This window comes from Salmo salar, chromosome ssa17 (assembly GCF_905237065.1).
Source record: "Salmo salar chromosome ssa17, Ssal_v3.1, whole genome shotgun sequence".
NCBI lineage: Eukaryota > Metazoa > Chordata > Actinopteri > Salmoniformes > Salmonidae > Salmo > Salmo salar.
In genome coordinates this window covers 72,495,699-72,515,193 of record NC_059458.1, presented here as the reverse complement: position 1 = coordinate 72,515,193, position 19,495 = coordinate 72,495,699, and the positions used below count along the sequence as shown (strand labels likewise).

General features: G+C 42.0%; 1 protein-coding gene across 1 annotated transcript; it reads left to right on the top strand.

The window, feature by feature from the left end:
* The first annotated feature begins 767 nt into the window (after nucleotides 1-767).
* Nucleotides 768-17,596, top strand: LOC123728259 (tetraspanin-33). Its single transcript, XM_045700084.1, has 8 exons — nucleotides 768-1,176; nucleotides 10,487-10,544; nucleotides 11,091-11,218; nucleotides 11,809-11,883; nucleotides 12,939-13,034; nucleotides 13,410-13,538; nucleotides 13,771-13,932; nucleotides 14,311-17,596. Exons 1-8 carry the CDS (start codon nucleotides 1,078-1,080, stop codon nucleotides 14,407-14,409), a joined length of 846 nt encoding a protein of 281 aa, XP_045556040.1. The 5' UTR covers nucleotides 768-1,077; the 3' UTR covers nucleotides 14,410-17,596.
* Nucleotides 17,597-19,495: the final 1,899 nt, after the last annotated feature.

Below are 19,495 nucleotides of genomic sequence, written 5' to 3'. Positions count from 1 at the left end.
TATTGTCAGATAATTATAAATACAGTTTTTTTACAGGTTTTATACACATTTTCTGTATAAATATCCTCTAAAATACATGATCCTAAATGTCTACATTTTTGTTTTCTTGGAAAGCTGTGAGTGCTATATTTTAAATTCTTAAAATGTATTATTTTACACAATATCTGATCGAAATAACTGACCTTTAGACCATCATAAGAAATGTCAAATCCAGTCGAGTATTCTAATTCCTAATTCTGCCAATAACAGCTAGTTTTCAGTTTTCCCCTCCCAACTCAGACCACTCACAAAGTCCTAGCAAAATTCTTGCTTGAGAAATAGTTTTTTGCCCATTTTTTATGGAAATCTATTACATTAATGTACTTAGCTAATTGTTACCCATAAATTATTTGATATTGATATAAAAACGGCTAATTGGGCCTTTAATGCCAAACTCTTTACATTAAAGATATTTGACACTGTGTTAGGCTAAATCATGTACAATTGAGCAAGTGTGTATTTATTGTGTAATTTGTGTACCAGTCTAACTTCTGTAGTCAAATGCACCTATAGCCTCAAACCTCAAGCAGAAAATTGGTTTGTTAATCATGTTTTAATTCATTAAAGCAAATTAATAGTTTTTATTTTGTATTGTTTTGTAATTGATTACATTGCAGACACCAAACAAATTCCAAGTTACGCATTCGGCTACATCCGCCAATCATTAATCACAGTAGCACTAGCAACTTTGAAACAGGTGACGCACTTCGCACAATACTGAGAAAGACGCCCTCTTTACAAACCCAAGGTTGCGCTGCGGCTGTAGGCTTTTGCTCGTGTGTCTGTTGTGTATGTAGCCTATTTTCTCTAGACTTGTCTGAATAAGGAAATGTAATAGGAATCCAGCACCACTGAGTGTGAGTAGTGACTCGCCCTACAACTTAGGCTACTGTACTTTACTCCGTAAATAAAAACCGTAAATAAAAACTAGCTATAAACGCACGTATGAATGCGTTGATATACCTGGACTATTGCGGAAGAACCACGGAAGGTGATAGCCTACATTTACGCACGGATTGGGAATTCTGATTTTTAACCATGGGGAAAAGAGCCGCGCTGGCGACTTACGATAAAGAGTTCAGCTTTGTCAGCCCAGTTGTCAAATATCTACTTTCCCTTTTTAACTTAATATTTTGGGTAAGTATTTAATGTTTAGATTTCTGCTGATTTTGCGTAATCTGTGCACCTCACTCTGCCTAATTTAAATTTACGCACACATTTTCATTGTACAAATTGTAAATATCCATTTGCTGTTAGGCTATAGCTTTCATTGGATGTGAGCAAGTTCCAGTAATTTAGGTTACGTTGCTGTGAGGACTGGTTAGTCATTGATTTAGGCTGTTAGTTTATTATTGTGTGAATGCATGAAAAAAAAACGCCTCACTAACAAGACGTTCTTTCTAAGCCCCACAAAATGGTTAAGTGATACAAGCATGTATGATATCAAAATCCCCCCCTCATGACCATTCACTGGGCTGTTTTTTCTAACCATTGGCCTTCGACAACATATTAAATAGGATGAAACATTTAGCAATGTTTTTATGCCTTTGCTTCTATGCTACAAAGCAATCATAATCAATCCTTAACCGTGGAAAATACCCTATATTGCCTATTCAAAGGAGTACATGATCGAGAAGTAGAGGTTGTATTCTGCTTCATGTTTGACACCAATGACTCCTACTAGTGTCATACTGAAGCAGTGCTTATTTGCTGATGAACATGTTTAAACAGCAGCTACAACATCACAGCTGTGATAGTGGTGAGGAATGGAGCTACAGGCAAGCTAAGGAATGCCTGCACATACCCAGCAGCTCTCTCATTGGTCAAAGTGTCACCTTGTTTTGGAACTGTCATTTGTGTTTGAATAACCAATTTCACTCCATTAATAATGGATCTAGTCTTGATAGACGTTGGCTGCTAGAATACGTTTAGACCTAAATGAATAGTCTTTATATAGAGGGGATCCAGACTCTCATTTCAATAATAATGTGAAAACCAATAGGAGCAGTAAACAAAACTCCATTATACACTGCTCTTTATATGCCAGTCCACTGTCACAACTAATTTTTTAACCAAGCTGTTGCCAAGCAACGCAAAGTTTCATTTATTCATATGGTGCAACAGGGGGTTCTGTGAAAAGGGGGCCCATGCACTCTCCTCTCCAAATCTGTTTAACAGTCAAATGAGCATATCAAATATGCCTCTTACATACTTCAATCACATCCTAGAAAGCTGTTGAAACAGTTATCTGTGAGAGGGCTGTTTGCTCTTTTTTTGTTTTTTTGTTGCTAGACCTCATCAAATGCTTGTTACAGTTGCATTTGGCATGTTTAACTGTCCAAAACTAATCTTGGCCCCATTTTTTCCTTTTGAATGAGCTTTCCTTGTTACAGTTTGTATCAAAATATGTGAGGAGGACCCCATCCCATCCTTAGTACGTATTTCTCTACTAACACCTTAGCTCTGGTCCAGGGTGTTTAGTACACATTCCTCTACTAACACCTTAGCTCTGGTCCAGGTTGTTTAGTAGGCGTTCCTCTACTAACACCTTAGCTCTGGTCCAGGGTGTTTAGTAGGTGTTCCTCTACTAACACCTTAGCTCTGGTCCAGGCTGTTTAGTAGGCGTTCCTCTACTAACACCTTAGCTCTGGTCCAGGGTGTTTAGTAGGTGTTCCTCTACTAACACCTTAGCTCTTGTCCAGGGTGTTTAGTACACATTCCTCTACTAACACCTTAGCTCTGGTCCAGGGTGTTTAGTACACATTCCTCTACTAACACCTTAGCTCTGGTCCAGGGTGTTTAGTAGGCGTTTCTCTACTAACACCTTAGCTCTGGTCCAGGGTGTTTAGTAGGCATTCCTCTACTAACACCTTAGCTCTTGTCCAGGGTGTTAGTACACATTCCTCTACTAACACCTTAGCTCTGGTCCAGGGTGTTTAGTAGGCGTTCCTCTACTAACACCTTAGCTCTTGTCCAGGGTGTTTAGTAAGCGTTTCTCTACTAACACCTTAGCTCTGGTCCAGGGTGTTTAGTAAGCGTTTCTCTACTAACACCTTAGCTCTGGTCCAGGGTGTTTAGTAAGCGTTTCTCTACTAACACCTTAGCTCTGGTCCAGGGTGTTTAGTAGGCATTCCTATACTGACACCTTAGCTCTGGTCCAGGGTGTTTAGTAAGCGTTTCTCTACTAACACCTTAGCTCTGGTCCAGGGTGTTTAGTAGGCATTCCTATACTAACACCTTAGCTCTGGTCCAGGTTGTTTGGTAGGCGTTTCTCTACTAACACCTTAGCTCTGGTCCAGGTTGTTTAGTAGGCATTCCTATACTAACACCTTAGCTCTGGTCCAGGGTGTTAGTAGGCGTTCCTCTACTAACAGAGAGGAGTTAATTAACTATCAGAGGCAACTCTTTCTGGTTGTGCAACAAGACCAGAGTTAGTCCTTCCTATGCATAGCAGATAAAGGCAGATTCATAGACAGGAAATGACAGGCTTGAGGTTAGCTATGTGCAAAACAACATGTAGGCTACAGTGTCAGTGTGTCCACACCGTGATGTGCCCTCAAAATACTTTCCTTTCAGGTTTGATTCTTCATTATGTACAATAATGGTATCATTACATCTGCTAAATTTACCACATGGGTCACCTGCAGAAGTGGACATGGAAAAAGAGTAACTCAGGAACACACTAATGTAAAATAATTTAATTCACCCCCCCACATCTCCACCACTAGCCACTTCTACATTGATTTACAAGTTTGGACGTCCTAAAAACAAATTCCTGATTGTTACAGTCCAGTCCCTCACAACGTACCACAAGCACAAGTCAAAGAGCTACTCTTCGGCCTTGTGCAAGCAGGATAAGATCTTGTAAAAACTTGCATCTCTGGCTGTGAGGAATGCATTTTTGACGTAGTTTTTCACCCCCTCTGGCTAGGTGGAGAATGTGTCTGGAAGGACACATCTAACACTGTTAAAAGCGAGGGAGACATCAGTATTGCTACAAATGTGAACTATGGTGTGAGAGGTTATCTGAACAAACCACCAAGGAAGATATCTGTCTCTAGTGACCACATGGCAATTCCATTTGAGGTACAGAGCTGTAGGAAGGCCGCTCATTTTCTGTTTCCATTTTCCCTAAATAACTTAGAGGGCAGAATTTACACCACAACCAATGAATCGCTCAACTCAAACTAATGACTGGATAGATGGCTCAAGAGTTTATTCTCTATCTTTGCATACATAACAACAGTGTTTTTTGTAAACTATCCATTTAACTTCCTTTGTGCAGAGGAAGACTAGTCCTTTCTCGGAGGACAGACTAGGCTTTTCCCTCCAAAGTGCAAGGTGTGGTAACTGGATACTGGAGTGGGAGAGGGGTTGCTGTGTGCTCCCTGTTGTGTTGGTGAAGCTGCAGGTGTGAGTAAAAAGTGAAAGGGCCATTGTAAGAAAAGCTCTCTGATCGCTGCCAAGTTGTTTATTTAGTCAAACGAGAACAAACTCTATAGAACAGAACATATCCCAACTCACTAGTTCTGAATATTGACCCATCAGCCTATTATGGATAAAGTCACTAGTTGAATGTTGTTTGTCGGTTCCGTTATATGATTCTCAGTGTGCTAAACTGTATGTTTCAGAATCTATTTAGTTTTACGTTGTATGCCACTTTTACTCACTCTGACTAAAACTAGTGTAAATACTACAGCACACCCACTTTGCAATGGTTCTGTTCTGTTCTGACATGCACTGAATTTGTTTTATGTTTAAGTTTTAAGTTACGTAACACATTGCTAGTGTTGTAGTCAAGTGACTAAACCTCAAGTCCCACTAGAGTCCCAAGGCCTATCGTTGGAGTTGAGTCACAAGTCCCTTGCTTATGCTAAAACTTGTGCTCTGACAATCTTTCAAGCTACAGTTCACAGCATAAAGAAAAATAGCTAGCTTAGGATACTGAACAAAAATATAAACTGGGCCTTAGGATCTCGTCACGGTAACTCTGTGCATTCAAATGGCCATTGATACAATGAAATTGTTCTCATTGTCTGTAGCTTATGCCTGCCCATACCATAACCCCACCGCCACCATGGGGCACTTTGTTCATAACATTGACATTAGCAAACCGCTCGCCCACACTACGCCATACACGTGGTCTACGGTTGTGAGGCAGGTTGGATGTACTGCCAAATTCTCTGAAACAACGGAGGCAGCTTATGGTAGAGAAATTAACATTGAATTTTCTGGCAACAGCTCTGGTGGACTTTCCTGTAGTCAGCATACCAATTGCACGCTTCCTCAAAACTTGAGACATCTGTGGCATTGTGTTGTGTGACAAAACTGCACGTTATTGTCCCCAACACAAGGTGCACCTGTGTAATGATCATGCTCTATGATCATCTTATTGATATGCAACACCTGGCAGGTGGATGGATTATCTTGGCAAAGGAGAAATGCTCACTAACAGGGATGTAAACACATTTGTGCATAGAATTTGAAAGAAAAGCTTTTTGTGCATATGGAACATTTCTGGGATCTTTTATTTCAGCTCATAAAACATGGGACCAACACTTTGCATGTTGGGTTTTATATTTTTGTTCAGTGTATATTAGTAAGGCTTGTTAGGTAATACAAGAGTTGTTGATAGCATGTTGAATTATGCAAAGGAGAGAAACCAACTAAAGCCTGGTTCACATTGGCAGTTTGAAGTGACTCAAATCCTTTGTTGTTGCATGTCCCATTGTAATCTGTTATTTTTCCTTCAGTCTGAACAGCCAAAAAGCACATGGAATAGGATATTTCAAGCCACATTTCGAACCATCCTTCATAGGTAGTTTGAAGTCTGATATGTCACATGGCTTTAAAAGTGTTCTTGCACTATGATTTTGAACATTCAAAGCAACTGGGAAACGTCCATGGCAGGAGTCGTCACCTTAGCCTGCTACATAACTTCTGAGTGCTAGGAAGCACGAGCACCACACCACCAATCAGCCTATGCTACTGTGCACACACCCATCGTTACTATAACAACTAGCATAGCCTTGTCAGCAAATGACTGCAGTCTTAATAACACACACACACCTGATTTGGTCACTTGTAACTTGCTGTTTGGACAGTCAGTATTGCTAAATGGATTTGGAAAATAAAACTGATTTGAGCATTTAAGGCCTGCAATGTGAAGAAGGCTTAAGTTACTAGTGATCAAGACTGAGTTCAAGTCACCACAATGGTTGAGTTAAGAATCATGAAAAGTTCAGGACTCGTAGGTCTACAGCACCTATGCAGGGTAATAAATGATAATCAATGTTTTCCCATTTCATTGTCAATCTGGGTGATTGACAGGAGAGATGACCAATGGGGCTGAGTTGTCACCACCATAACAACCAGGGTTGAAGTATGGATATAGTTTCTCAGTGAAGGCATTGCCAATGAAAGAGAAGATATGAAACTTGTTCTCCACATCATAAAAGGAGACCTGACCCCCCCCTCAAAATCCACAAACATCCCCACTCTCCTGAGCTTCTTCTTAAGGCAGATTGGGGTGCAACCAATAGGACAAACCCAATCACCTAGGAGTCGTGCATTCCAGAATCCATTTTCAGGGTACCGTAACAGGAGGGCTCTGTTTGTGGACTCTTTAATTACTCCCAAAACCTAGTCGTTTTTCCCTCAACCTGCACCTCGTAGTAGAATCTTCCTGAGGAGAAGCCCTCCATTCCCATGACACTGGGAATATTCCAATGCCTTTCTAGGTCATATTAGAGAGTATGTTGCCTGTATCCATCGCTCACTTTTTTCCCGTCCTCAGACAGAACAAGATATCGATGTCTTGTATCAGGGTCCAGAGTCACATCCACTGCCCATTGCTGGACCCTCTTCATCTCAGCATCACACAACTTCTCCATCTCCTTGGTTACGGTATCCTCCAGCTGAGACACAGCTCTCCTTAAGTTCCCCACACACAGATCACAGTAAACACTGATCTTAGTCCAGTTTAACTCAGTGATTTCCTGCTCCAGCTCTTTAATGAGCCCTTCAGCCTGCCTCTCTGCTGCTTTCTGCTTCTTCTCAATCACCCCAATGAACTCAGCCTGGCTTCTTTCAATGGACTCCACCAGAGCAGTGAAGAACTGCACATCTGCTATTTCTCGATTTGCGTCTTTCTTGCTGACCTCCACTGAGCGTTTTGATATCATTGATCTTCTGCAGTCGCTCCCGGATCATTTGCTGCACTTGTGACTCCGTTTTCCCCAGCTGAGCCTTCCTCTCCCCAAACTCTTCCTCGAGAGGGACGGTGTGGTCAGTCTCTGTGCAGAACTGACACACACACACATCTGGTCAGTCCTACAGAACAGCTCCATGAGTGTGTTGTGCTTCTTACACATCATGTCTTCCAGGTTCTCCACAGGGTTGATCAGTTTGTGTCTCTTCAGTGCTGATGAATCTGATGAGGCTGCAGGTGAGTCTCACAGTAGGAGATCAGACACTCCAAGCACGACTTCAGTGCCTTGAGCTTTTTCCCAGTGCAGACGTCACAGGACACTTCTCCAGGCTCGGCAGGCTGCTGGGAACTTTCCCTTGAACAGACTTTCTAAACTGAACAGCCATCTCAGCGATAAAAGTATTGACGCAAAGCTCTGCTCTGGTGTAAAACTTCTGCTTACACATTGGACACTGGCACAGGTCAGTGGTATTCCAGTATCCACTGATATAGGCCATGCAGAAGGTGTGTCCACATGAAGTGGTGACAGGGTCAGTGATCACATCCAGACAGATGGAACACAGGAACTGCTCTTCAGACAGCAGACTACTGGGGGACACCATTTCTGGAACACAATAAAATATAGCCATGAACTCACTTCCTGGATGAGTCAAGGAAGATAAGAGCTAATCTTAATTTGAATAAGTCAGTTCTTCATTCTAAAGCCATCATACTTTTTTACTGAATTTCACTGTAGAGCTATTTATCAGGGCTTATTTAAACCATTTTTAATGTACAGTCGTGGCCAAAAGTTTTGAGAATGACACAAATATTAATTTTCAGTCTGCTGCCTCAGTTTGTATGATGGCAATTAGCATATACTCCAGAATGTTATGGAGTGATCAGATGAATTGCAATTAATTGCAAAATCCCTCTTTGCCATGCAAATGAACTGAATCCCCCAAAACATTTCCACTGCATTTTAGCCCTGCCACAAAAGGACCAGTTGACATCATGTCAGTGATTCTCTCGTTAACACAGGTGTGAGTGTTGACGAGGACAAGGCTGGAGATCACTCTGTCATGCTGATTGAGTTAGAATAACAGACTGGAAGCTTCAAAAGGAGGGTGGTGCTTGGAATCATTATTCTTCCTCTGTCAAACATGGTTACCTGCAAGGAAACACGTGCCATCATCATTGCTTTGCACAAAAAGGGCTTTACAGGTAAGGATATTGCTGCCAGTAAGATTGCACCTAAATCAACCATTTATCAGATCGTCAAGAACTTCAAGAAGAGCGGTTCAATTGTTGTGAAGAAGGCTTCAGGGCGCCCAAGAAAGTCCAGCAAGCGCCAGGACAGTCTCCTAAAGTTGATTCAGCTGCGGGATCGGGGCACCACCAGAACAGAGCTTGCTCAGGAATGGCAGCAGGCAGGTGTGAGTGCATCTACATGCACAGTGAGGCGAAGACTTTTGGAGGATGGCCTGGTGTTAAGAAGGGCAGCAAAGAAGCCACTTCTCTCCAGGAAAAACATCAGGGACAGACTGATATTCTGCAAAAGGTACAGGGATTGGACTGCTGAGGACTGGGGTAAAGTCATTTTCTCTGACGAATCCCCTTTACGATTGTTTGGGGCATCTGGAGAAAAAAAGCTTGTCCGGAGAAGACAAGGTGAGCGCTACCATCAGTCCTGTGTCATGCCAACAGTAAAGCATCCTGAGACCATTCATGTGTGGGGTTGCTTCTCAGCCAAGGGAGTGGGCTCACTCACAATTTTGCCTAAGAACACAGCCATGAATAAAGAATGGTACCAACACATCCTCAGAGAGAAACTTCTCCCAACCATTCAGGAACAGTTTGGTGATGAACAATGCCTTTTCCAGCATGATGGAGCACCTTGCCATAAGGCAAAAGTGATAACTAAGTGGCTCGGGGAACAAAACATCGATATTTTGGGTCCATGGCCAGGAAACTCCCCAGACCTTAATCCCATTGAGAACTTGTGGTCAATCCTCAAGAGGCGGGTGGACAAACAAAACCCCACAAATTCTGACAAACTCCAAGCATTGATTATGCAAGAATGGGCTGCCATCAGTCAGGATGTGGCCCAGAAGTTAATTGACAGCATGCCAGGGTGGATTGCATAGGTCTTGAAAAAGAAGGGTCAACACTCAAATATTGACTCTTTGCATCAACTTCATGTAATTGTCAATAAAAGCCTTTGACACTTATGAAATGCTTGTAATTATACTTCAGTATTCCATAGTAACATCTGACAATATCTAAATACACTGAAGCGGCAAACTTTGAAAATGTATTTTTGTGTCATTATCAAAACTTTTAGCCACGACTGTAGTTTAAAGGTAAAATCCGACTTTAACCAGAAAGGATTAATAGCAGGAAGATGACTTCTCCTCACCTGCTACAGTAACCTCTCTCTCCACTGTCTGCTGTGTGGATGGGTATTTTCTCTCTCCTCTGAATCAGACGGAAACAAAAATGAAATGTTTTATACAATTCAGCGGTCTCCAGGGGGAAGATTCTGATTCTGAAAAGCAGCTTAAAGTTTCTGTAGTCGAATGTTAAGTGTCACTCAGCGTAGTGACATCCCCTAGCTCCTGCCTGGCTGTGTGGATCTGCTCCATAGTTATAACTATGGTCTGCTCTTAAAGGAGAAGAGTTCCATTTTCAGAGTGAGCTGTTTCTCACATACCTCCTTACTGTGTTTTATATACATTTCCACACTGAGGTTGGAATAATATTGTGAATATGATAATGCCCTTTTACTGTAAGAGCTGTTTGAAAATGTACTTTTGGCCTGCCTGGTGACATCATCAGGTAGTAATTTTGGTAATAGACCAATAAAAAAAGAATTCCAAACCTTTCTGCCAATAACAGCTAGTTTTCAGTTTTCCCCTCCCCACTCAGACCACTCCCAGACAATCCTAGAAACATTTGTGATTGGGAAATTGCTCTTTGCCAAGAAGGTATTTTTGTTTTCAATTAAAATGGTCAGAAACAAACAATCACTGTAAGGTAATTTTAATTATTTGATATTGAGATAAAAACATCTGCATTGGACAGTTTAAATCCCTCCTGTTCTCCTCCTTTGAGACTGAGTGTCTTTCTCCTGTGTCATACTTTCACAAAGACACTATGTCCAGGTTCATATTCAGTCTACTCTCATATCGTTCTACTCCATATGCCTATTTACAACAACAAAAATAACATTGACTTTTTTTCTTTTCATTTTATCAGATGATCTCATTGGTGTTGATGTCTATTGGCATTTACGCGAGGATGATGAAACATGCCGGTAAGTGATCCTCCATTGACTCAATCGATGCATACATTCAGTGTGAATTTCCAGAGCTGTTTGTATGGCATCTAGTGGTGCTTTCATACTGAGTTCAATAGGCCTAGGTCATGCACCATACTGTAGCTAAACGTTTTTAAACGGAGAACGAAAATGTGAGTTTCTTATTGGACCAGGTAGTCTCATCCCATCCTGTTTCACTCCATTTCTCCTGTTTTGTGCCTTTATGAACACAACCCTGGTCGCAACGCCAAGGCAGTACAGGACGTTTATAGAGTATGTAATTTTGTTTATGTGGTTCCAAAGGTCCCTCTGTTAGGAAGAATGTCAAAAATGCAAACGGCTCACAACTTCTATGGTTTGATGAATATCCCCACTATGTTTGTAATTCCTTCTCAGATAAGAACCAACTTCAGTCATTTTAAACAAATCAAGCTCACTCTCTCTCACTCTTTGGCGCCACGTACACTCTCTCTTTCCACTCTCTCTGGTACATGATTCTTTCACTTGCTCTGTCCCTTCTCTCCCTCTTTCTCCCTCTCCCAGAGGCAGCCATGGCCTGTCTAGCAGTGGACCCTGCCATCCTACTGTTGATCGTGGGGGTGCTCATGTTCTTCATCACCTTCTGTGGCTGTGTGGGCTCCCTCAGAGAGAACATCTGCCTCCTACAGACAGTCAGTCTTCTAATTATTTTTAAAAGAGCATCCTCAAATCAAAATCAAATGTTATTGGTCCCATTCACAGAATACAACAGGTGTAGACTTCACAGTGAAATGCTTACTTACAAACCTATGCCCCACAATGCAGACTTGTAAATATTTGACAAATAAAATCTTCATGCCTACCTGCCTTCCTTGAAGAAATCAGTGATCTGTTAAGGATTGGTGGGTGAAAGCAATAAGCTACAAATGGTGGTTTCACATAGCCAAATGTATGAATCAGTGATCTCTACCTCAAGGAAGGCAGGCTGGAAGGAAGGATGCATTCTAAAATACTGCCAATTATCAGCTGTGTTGTGCTCTATCATTTGAATAGCCTAGTATGAGATACTTTAGTCCTCCTCAGGTTATCTGCTGATGGGGGGTTTTGACCCCTGAAAGATTACCAGGCTAAAACATTCTTATCCATAAGGCTTGAGTGACATACCCTCAGACTGAACAAATTATTAACTCTTCCTCTTTCTTTCTTTCTTTCTTTCTCACTCTCTCTTTTTCTTTCTTTCTTTCTTTCCTTTCTGCCTTCCTTCCTTCCTTCTTTCCTCCAGTTCTGCATCTTCCTGACTATCATCTTTCTGCTGCAGCTAGCTGCAGGTGTCCTGGGCTTCGTCTTCTCAGATAAGGTACTGTATCTCCACTAGAAAAGGACAGAATTATGGGGGTATCATTACGAGGGTATCACTGGGAATTATGGGGGTATCACTATGGGGAATTATTTCTATTGGTTGTATCATGCAGCATTTTATTACCCATAATAAACTGGACACGTCGGTTCCCCCTAAGAATTTACTCTGGGAACTCCCACGCGTCCCGTCTCCTCCACCCCTGCCTCTAGCTAGGTCATAATACCTTGACCAGGTCCTAATATTCTGTTCTTTTCCAGTTCTTGTTAAAGAAGTGCAGCATCTCTCTTTGAGGTCAATTCAATAGATTGTTACTGTCCCCAAAGGGCAGTTCTTGTGCAGAATAAAATCTGCGTAATTGAAACGTACACACAGCATATACAACAAGAGGAAACTAGAAATCATTAAAGGAGAAAGATTTGCCGTGAATTCACAATATTTACAAGAGCAGCCAACGAAAGCCATGCTTTTGGATTAGACTTTCATACATTGTGAGTGTTGAATATGGTAGGTTTTCTAATGTTCTATCGGTTCAGTTAGTGCTCATATCAGTTCATTTAAGTAATTACCGTAAGATAAGGGTCATAAATATGATAATGACGACAAAAATGCTAATGTATATTTAGAAGAGGAAGTCATTTTTTTAGGCTGTTTGTCAGTCTGTGACTTGTGGCCAGAGAGCCCTCTGCTGCTAGTTGCCTTCAACTGCACTTCACCGGTCGATTTAATTCACCCAGCAACAGGCTGTTGGTTTTCAGAGGAATGTACCACGTGTAAACTTTGCGTGTGCCACTGTGCGTGCTTGCTTGCGTGTGTGTGTGCATGTGTGTAAAGGCATAGAACACAGTTTAAAGAAAGGCAGGTCTGCTTTTTAACTATGGGGGTATTATGTTATATTACCAGGATTTACTCAGGATAAATAATTGTGTGTAATTCAATGGCCCCTGCTTGTGGGAACAATCTTGTCTTGTTCAGGGTACAATTGAGTGTATTAGTTGATTGACTAAACAAATTATTTAAAGCAAATGTCATCTTTTTTTCTGTATTTTCTAAAGGCACGGAATAAAGTGAGTGAGATTATCAACAATGGCATCGTTCATTATAGGGATGACATTGACCTACAGAACCTCATCGATTTTGGTCAGAAAGAGGTGAGTGGACCACGTATACCTGGAAAACAACACTTTCTCACTGTAATACTTGTTCCCAAATAATACACGTTGAACTCGAGGTACTGTACAGCGACGGTAGTTTCACTACTGTTTATTCAGTATTGAAGGGTCTCTGTCCAATTTGGCCAAGGTTTTGAGATGACCCTTTTAGCTTCCTCTATCGTCCTCAACTGAAAACAACAGTTCAGTTCATTGTATAGGTCTTAATCAGAAATGTGTCTCACAAGCTCTTGAGTTAAAAGACAACATCTACACACCACACTGACAAGTTTCACACAGATACAGACTGACAGCTGTTGACTACACAGGCTATACAATCCATTACCAATGACTTGTTTGTCCTCGTCTCCTCAGTTCAGCTGTTGTGGAGGTGTCACCTACACCGACTGGTCTCAGAACATGTACTTCAACTGCACCACAGACAACCGCAGCCGAGAGCGCTGCTCTGTTCCCTTCTCCTGCTGCCTGCTGTCTAAAGATGAGGTCAGGGGTTAAAGATCGGGGCCTTGGGGTATTACAATCATCTTGCCAGCAACTTGTTACAGTGGTTAAATCATGACAGGCTACAGTTAAGTGTGCTATTTTTATGTTCCACTTTATTGTCAAGTGTGGTTTAGTTTCAACAGAGCACAATGTGCATGTACATGCTTGTGCATTCTTGTGCACGTGCATTGTAATTAAACTCTGCCTCTCTCTCTCGCGCGCTCCCCCCCAGGCGGTCATTAACACAATGTGTGGTCAGGGGATGCAGGGGCTGCCATTCCTGCAGGCTGGTGCCTTCATCCACACCAATGGCTGCATCGACAAGCTGGTCAACTGGATCCACAGCAACTTGTTCATGCTAGGGGGCATCGCCCTGGGTCTGGCCATCCCACAGGTAGACATCACACACACTTGTATAGTCTATTTCAGGGTTGGGGTCCATTTTAATTGATGTCACTCAATTCCTTCAAATCAAACATTAGAAATACATAGCTTCTCCTTTTCAGGTTATTAAGAAGTCATTGGAAGTAGATTTTGTTATTTCAATTGTTAAATTGGAATTTCAGTTTACTTCTTGAATTGACTGACTTCAATTTAATTTGACCCCAGCCCTGGTCTATTTAGATTCACATTGTAACTCTATGGGCACATCATCTAGAAGTGTAGAGAAGGTCAGGAACCACATTAAGTTACTTCTCTGCTCACTCAGCCTCTCTTGTTTTCCTGTTTTCTCTCTCTGTCTCTCTGTCTCTCTGTCTCTCTCTGTCGTTAGCTGGTGGGGATCCTCTTGTCCCAGATTCTGATCAACCAGATAAAGGACCAGATTGAGCTTCAGAACTACAACCTGCAGCACCGTACGGACCCTTGGTAGTAACCTATTCATGACCAGGACTAAGTCATCAACCCTGGGGTCACCCATGGGGTGTGGGAGTCTGGAATTCTACCCCCTTCTGCTGGATGGGGCTCAAGCTTTCATGTAGATGGTGTTCATTTTCAAGGCTGCTTGATCATTTCAATGGTGCAAGGACTGGCTTTGAGGCCAAAGATTCTGGTTGGATGATCCACCATTTGACAAGAGTCGAGACGTCGAAGTGGTCTGCTTTCTTTCTGCGTTCTTGATTCTCTTGCGTGTCTATTTTTGTTCAATATATATTCTAACCAACTGAGCTACCAGAACCAATGGTTTATTTCCTGAATGGGTTGATGTAGCTGAGGGACCAGACCCATGTGAAATGACTGAGAAACCAAGTTTCCGAAAAGGTCCAGATGCCTGGACAGTGTGTCAATGTGTGCTTGTTTCGTTTTAGCTCACCCAGTACCCTGGATGGGTAGAGTTTTCACTTTATGACCAATGGAATGGTCAATGTTGAAACTCTGCCCACCCTGTGCCCCAGGGGAGCTAAAAGGAACTCATCTAATCAGGAAGTACTCCAGCCAGACTGCCAATGGAGAACTCCTCCATTCACACCTATTCGTCATTTGACTGATCTCAAATATGGCACGATCTGTAATTTATTGAAAATAGAGAAAACCCAGCAAACGGAGTCCAAACCCTGCAAAAATAATGTAGACTCTGTCCAGTTACTTTTTTGTCAATGCGGTTTACGACATTGATCTGTTATCCAGTTATCCCCTAATACTCTCATAGGGTTGAGAACAAGACAATTCTCTCGACCCTTCTCAAATATGGAAGAGCAAACCCAAGTAATGTAATAAAGCTCATTAGCTAATGGTGTGTATGTTAAAGCTCCCAACTGTAGTTTGCCATGCATGCTATAACAAGTTTTATAAACTGGGTCGTTTGATCCCTGAATGCTGATTGGCTGAGAGCTGTGGTATATCAGACCGTATGACAAAACCTTTCTTTTTACTGCGCCAAGTATGTTGGTAACCAGTTTGTAATAGCAATAAGGCACCTCGGGGGTTTGTGGTATGTGGCCAATATACCACGGCTAAGGGCTGTATCCAGGCACTCCGCGTTGCGTCTTGCGTAAAAAAAGCCCTTAGCTGTGGTATATTGGCCATATACCACACCCCCTCGAGCCTTATTGCTTAAATAAATCATTGTACCTACAGCCTTTACAGTAAAGTGTTACCCAATTGATTTCTACACATTTTAAGGGATATTCCAATTTAGTTTTACATCAAATCCATTCACATAGTGTAAATTGTTGTCCCCCTTTGCCTCCAGAACAGCCTGAATTCTTCAGGGCATGGATTCTACAAGGTGTGGCGCTCAAACGTTTCTCAATTGATATCAAGGGACTTAACATGTGCCAGGAAAACATAACCCACACCACCGCCACCAGCATGTATCGTTGACACTAGGCAAGGTGGGACCATGGACTCATGCTGCTTACGCCAAATCCTGACTCGTTGGCCCAGAACAATGTTTTGCCACTCCTCAGTCCAGTGTTGGTGATGGCGTGCCCACTGGAGACATTTCTTCTTGTTTTTAGCTGATATGAGTGGAACCTGGTGTGGTCGTCTGCTGCAACAGCCCATCCGTGACAAGGACCGGCGAGTTGTACGTTTCCAGAGCGTGCCTGTTAGCTTGCACGATTTTTGTTATTCGCACCATTCTCCGTAAACCCTAGACAAGCCCAGGAGACCGTCCGTTTCTGAGATACTGGAACAGGCGTACCTGGCATCGACGACCATACCACGCTCAAAGTCACTCAGGTGACTCGTTTTGCCCATTCTAACTTTCAATCGACAATAACTGAATGCCCGATGCCTATCTGCATGCTTTATATAGCAAGCCATTGACAAGTAACTCACTGTCTGTAGGAGCGACCCATTTCCGTGAACGGAGTGGTTTACCTAATAATCTGGCCACTAAGTGTATATTTCAAGCTAAATGGACTGTAAATACATTCCTTTCAATAAAGCATATCTTTTTGATATGAAGCATTGTGGGTATCCATACAGACCAATAATGTAATTGCAGTTTATTACTCACTGAGCTACTAGGGGATTTCCCCATTTGAAAGCACAACAGAAAGGCCTGATTTTATAATAAAGTCTTATTTTCCGTAACGCCTTTTACACAAGCACTGGTGTTTAGATTGGCAAGCGCTGCAACACTGGAGTTTACACTAATGCTGTTACTCTCCATAACATAACCTTGTTATGCCGTCGGCTAGCCCTGTTGGCATTTCCCCTCACCGGGGTTGTGTTCATTAGAGCACGCAACGGAAAATGAAATTGAGCGCTTCTTATGGGACAAGTCCTGTTTTAGTCCGTTTTGTTCCTAATGAACACGACCCAGCTAGGTCCACTGGGAATACCAGTTTTTTTTTTTCTGAAAATGTGGGTCAACATACTGTTACTGGTCAAGACTACTGGTTAGCACTTTATTTTACGGTACAGACGGGTGTGGAATTCATTCTAGAAACTGACCAGTGGCAGTTCTAGACCATTTCAACTGGGGGGCCAAGCTGGGGCCAGTTGTACTGTTAGTGGGGCCAGTTACATTAGACGTTATTGTTGTCATATTGTTTTCTTCACTGCATTGCAGGAATTAGCAGGCAAAAGACCATGTTCATAATCATCATCGTTGCCACTGCCTAATAACGGATGTAAAAAAAGAATGATAGCAAAAATTTGTTATGTAAAAATGTTTTCATACTCTACATTTAGGGGGGCGACAAGGGGTTCCAAAATTGTTGTCACAGAGGCAATGCCCCCCCCAGAACCGCTAGTGGAACTGACCCATAATAATCCTAAAAATTAACATTAAAAAACACATTTTTACATGTCAAAATAATTTTCCCAATTCCCCTTAGGTACAGAGAGTATTTACTTTGAATGTACGTGGTAAAATGGATGTACGTGGTAAAATGGTAATTACTCTCTTATGTAAAGACAATAGCTTATGAATTCTATATTTGTTTCTTTGGGAATCATCACAACAAGCACTCCAATCCATGTATCAGCTAGTTGGTTACCAATTGTGTTGAATTCATGTAATTAAGTGCCAGAAACTAGCCAATGACACCATTTCTAATTGTCCTAATAAACACCAGGTAAATACCAGTGGAAACGGTGGTCTAAAATGAAGTGTTACTGTTTATTTATGAGTCTCATGACATTCTTTCCCTGTATTGTACTCCCAGATGGCTTGTTGTGACCTGTCAGTGGGTGGGTGATGAGGACATAGGGGTTGAGGTAGCGTGAGAGAAAATGACACAAATGGATTTAGGCATAAATGGCTACTGAACTCCAACCTCTCCAAATGTGTCTATAAGCTCCAATAGGACCATTGTGACAACAGGTTACACAGCTCCATGTTCTATTACTGCAGAAAGTAGTATCAAGTGAAAGCATGGCTGTGTACGCTATACACAAAGACTAAATGTGTGTTCTATAGTCAATCAGTTTAACAAATGTATTTTGTTTTATTGTCTATTCTGCAGTTTCACAGATTGTACCAGCCAGTGTTGCAATACTTAACAAAAGTGTAGTATGAGTGTATTTTTATTTTAAAATGTTCATGATTTGGTTGCAAACACTCAGTTCATTCCAGGCTAGTTGGGGCTGATAGCTGTGAACAGTCAATGTAAAACATTAAAATGGTTCTTCTCAACCCCATTTGGCGAATGAAAACCTGAGCTTAGATGCATTCCTGGCCTGAAATCTGATGTGCCTGGGCTTGGGAGCACACACAATCCTGCATGTGAAGCACTTCTTCTCCATAAACCTTTTGGCTTTGTGCACATGGCCCTGCAGTTGTTTTAACTAATTGCATGAACTTGAACATTATAGGCCTACAGGCCAGGTGTTCATAATGTCAGTGTTATGGGGAAAGTTATTCAGAGGCAGGCATTGAGACATCAGTGACAGTGTGTTCTGTAGGAAGTCTCAGGTTCATTAGCACATAGGACTTAGGCACAGTCCCTACTACTAATATGTATTCCAGGGGACATTCTGTTACACAGACCATTATGAAATGACAAGTCACATTGGCACTTCTCTCTGGTGTAATAACTGACCTGTAGATGAGTCTGTCTCTCTCTTCTGTTGTGTGCGCAGAGAAAGCGAGAGAGATTTGGCCGGTGCTCCAGTGAGGGGCCCACGTGCTCTGTGTGTGGTCCTGGTCTCTCCCAGACTCATTCTCAGACAGCCATGTTGCTGTGTGTTTTAAGGAGGCCCAATGCTTCACTCAGAGAGAACGATGGGGGAACATGGAGCTCCCCTCATTCATACAGCACAGGCCAAAAACAAAACATCCATTGTCATTTCAACCAGCAGGAGGTAGGCTGTTGAAGCATTACATCTAATGCACTGCCCTATAATGGTCAGGTTAGAGAGAGGCTTTGATCACATCACAAGCATGAAGAGGATTGCTTGAGACTATGGTGTTCTATGTGAATGATGAAACATTCATTAAATCTACAGTGTGGCTGTCCCATTGGTTGATAAAGACAGAAACTTAAATCTGACCAATGTCAGTCACTTATGGCTTCATTTACAGTTAACTTATAATCAATCTCTGAAACCTTTCTCGGTCAGTTTGAGGTCTCATTCGGGTGAAGAGCAGTGCTACCTTAACTGGGAGAGAGAATCCACATTTTCCATTATGAGGGTCTCCTAGGAAACTGATTTAATATGGACTGGAAGGAAATAAACAAGACACTTTTTTTACACATCCAAAATGCCATGAAGTTTTTCATTTTTTATAATTCCACCAGGCCATCCCATTCCCCAACCAACACCCATACAGTAGGCTGCATTCTCATTTAGAAACTGTGCAATTTAAGCAGAGAAAATGACAATCTTGTCTCATCTTTTAGAATCAAAGTAGCCTAAGGAGTGGATCATTTACTTGTTTATGTCCACGACAACAAACTTTCCCTGAGTGGCTACTGGCATGCCACTGGCGGATAAACTCGCAGTCACCATTTTTGTGGCGGTGAATGAACAGTCTTTGGAGTGGGCTGACAAAGAAATAGAGC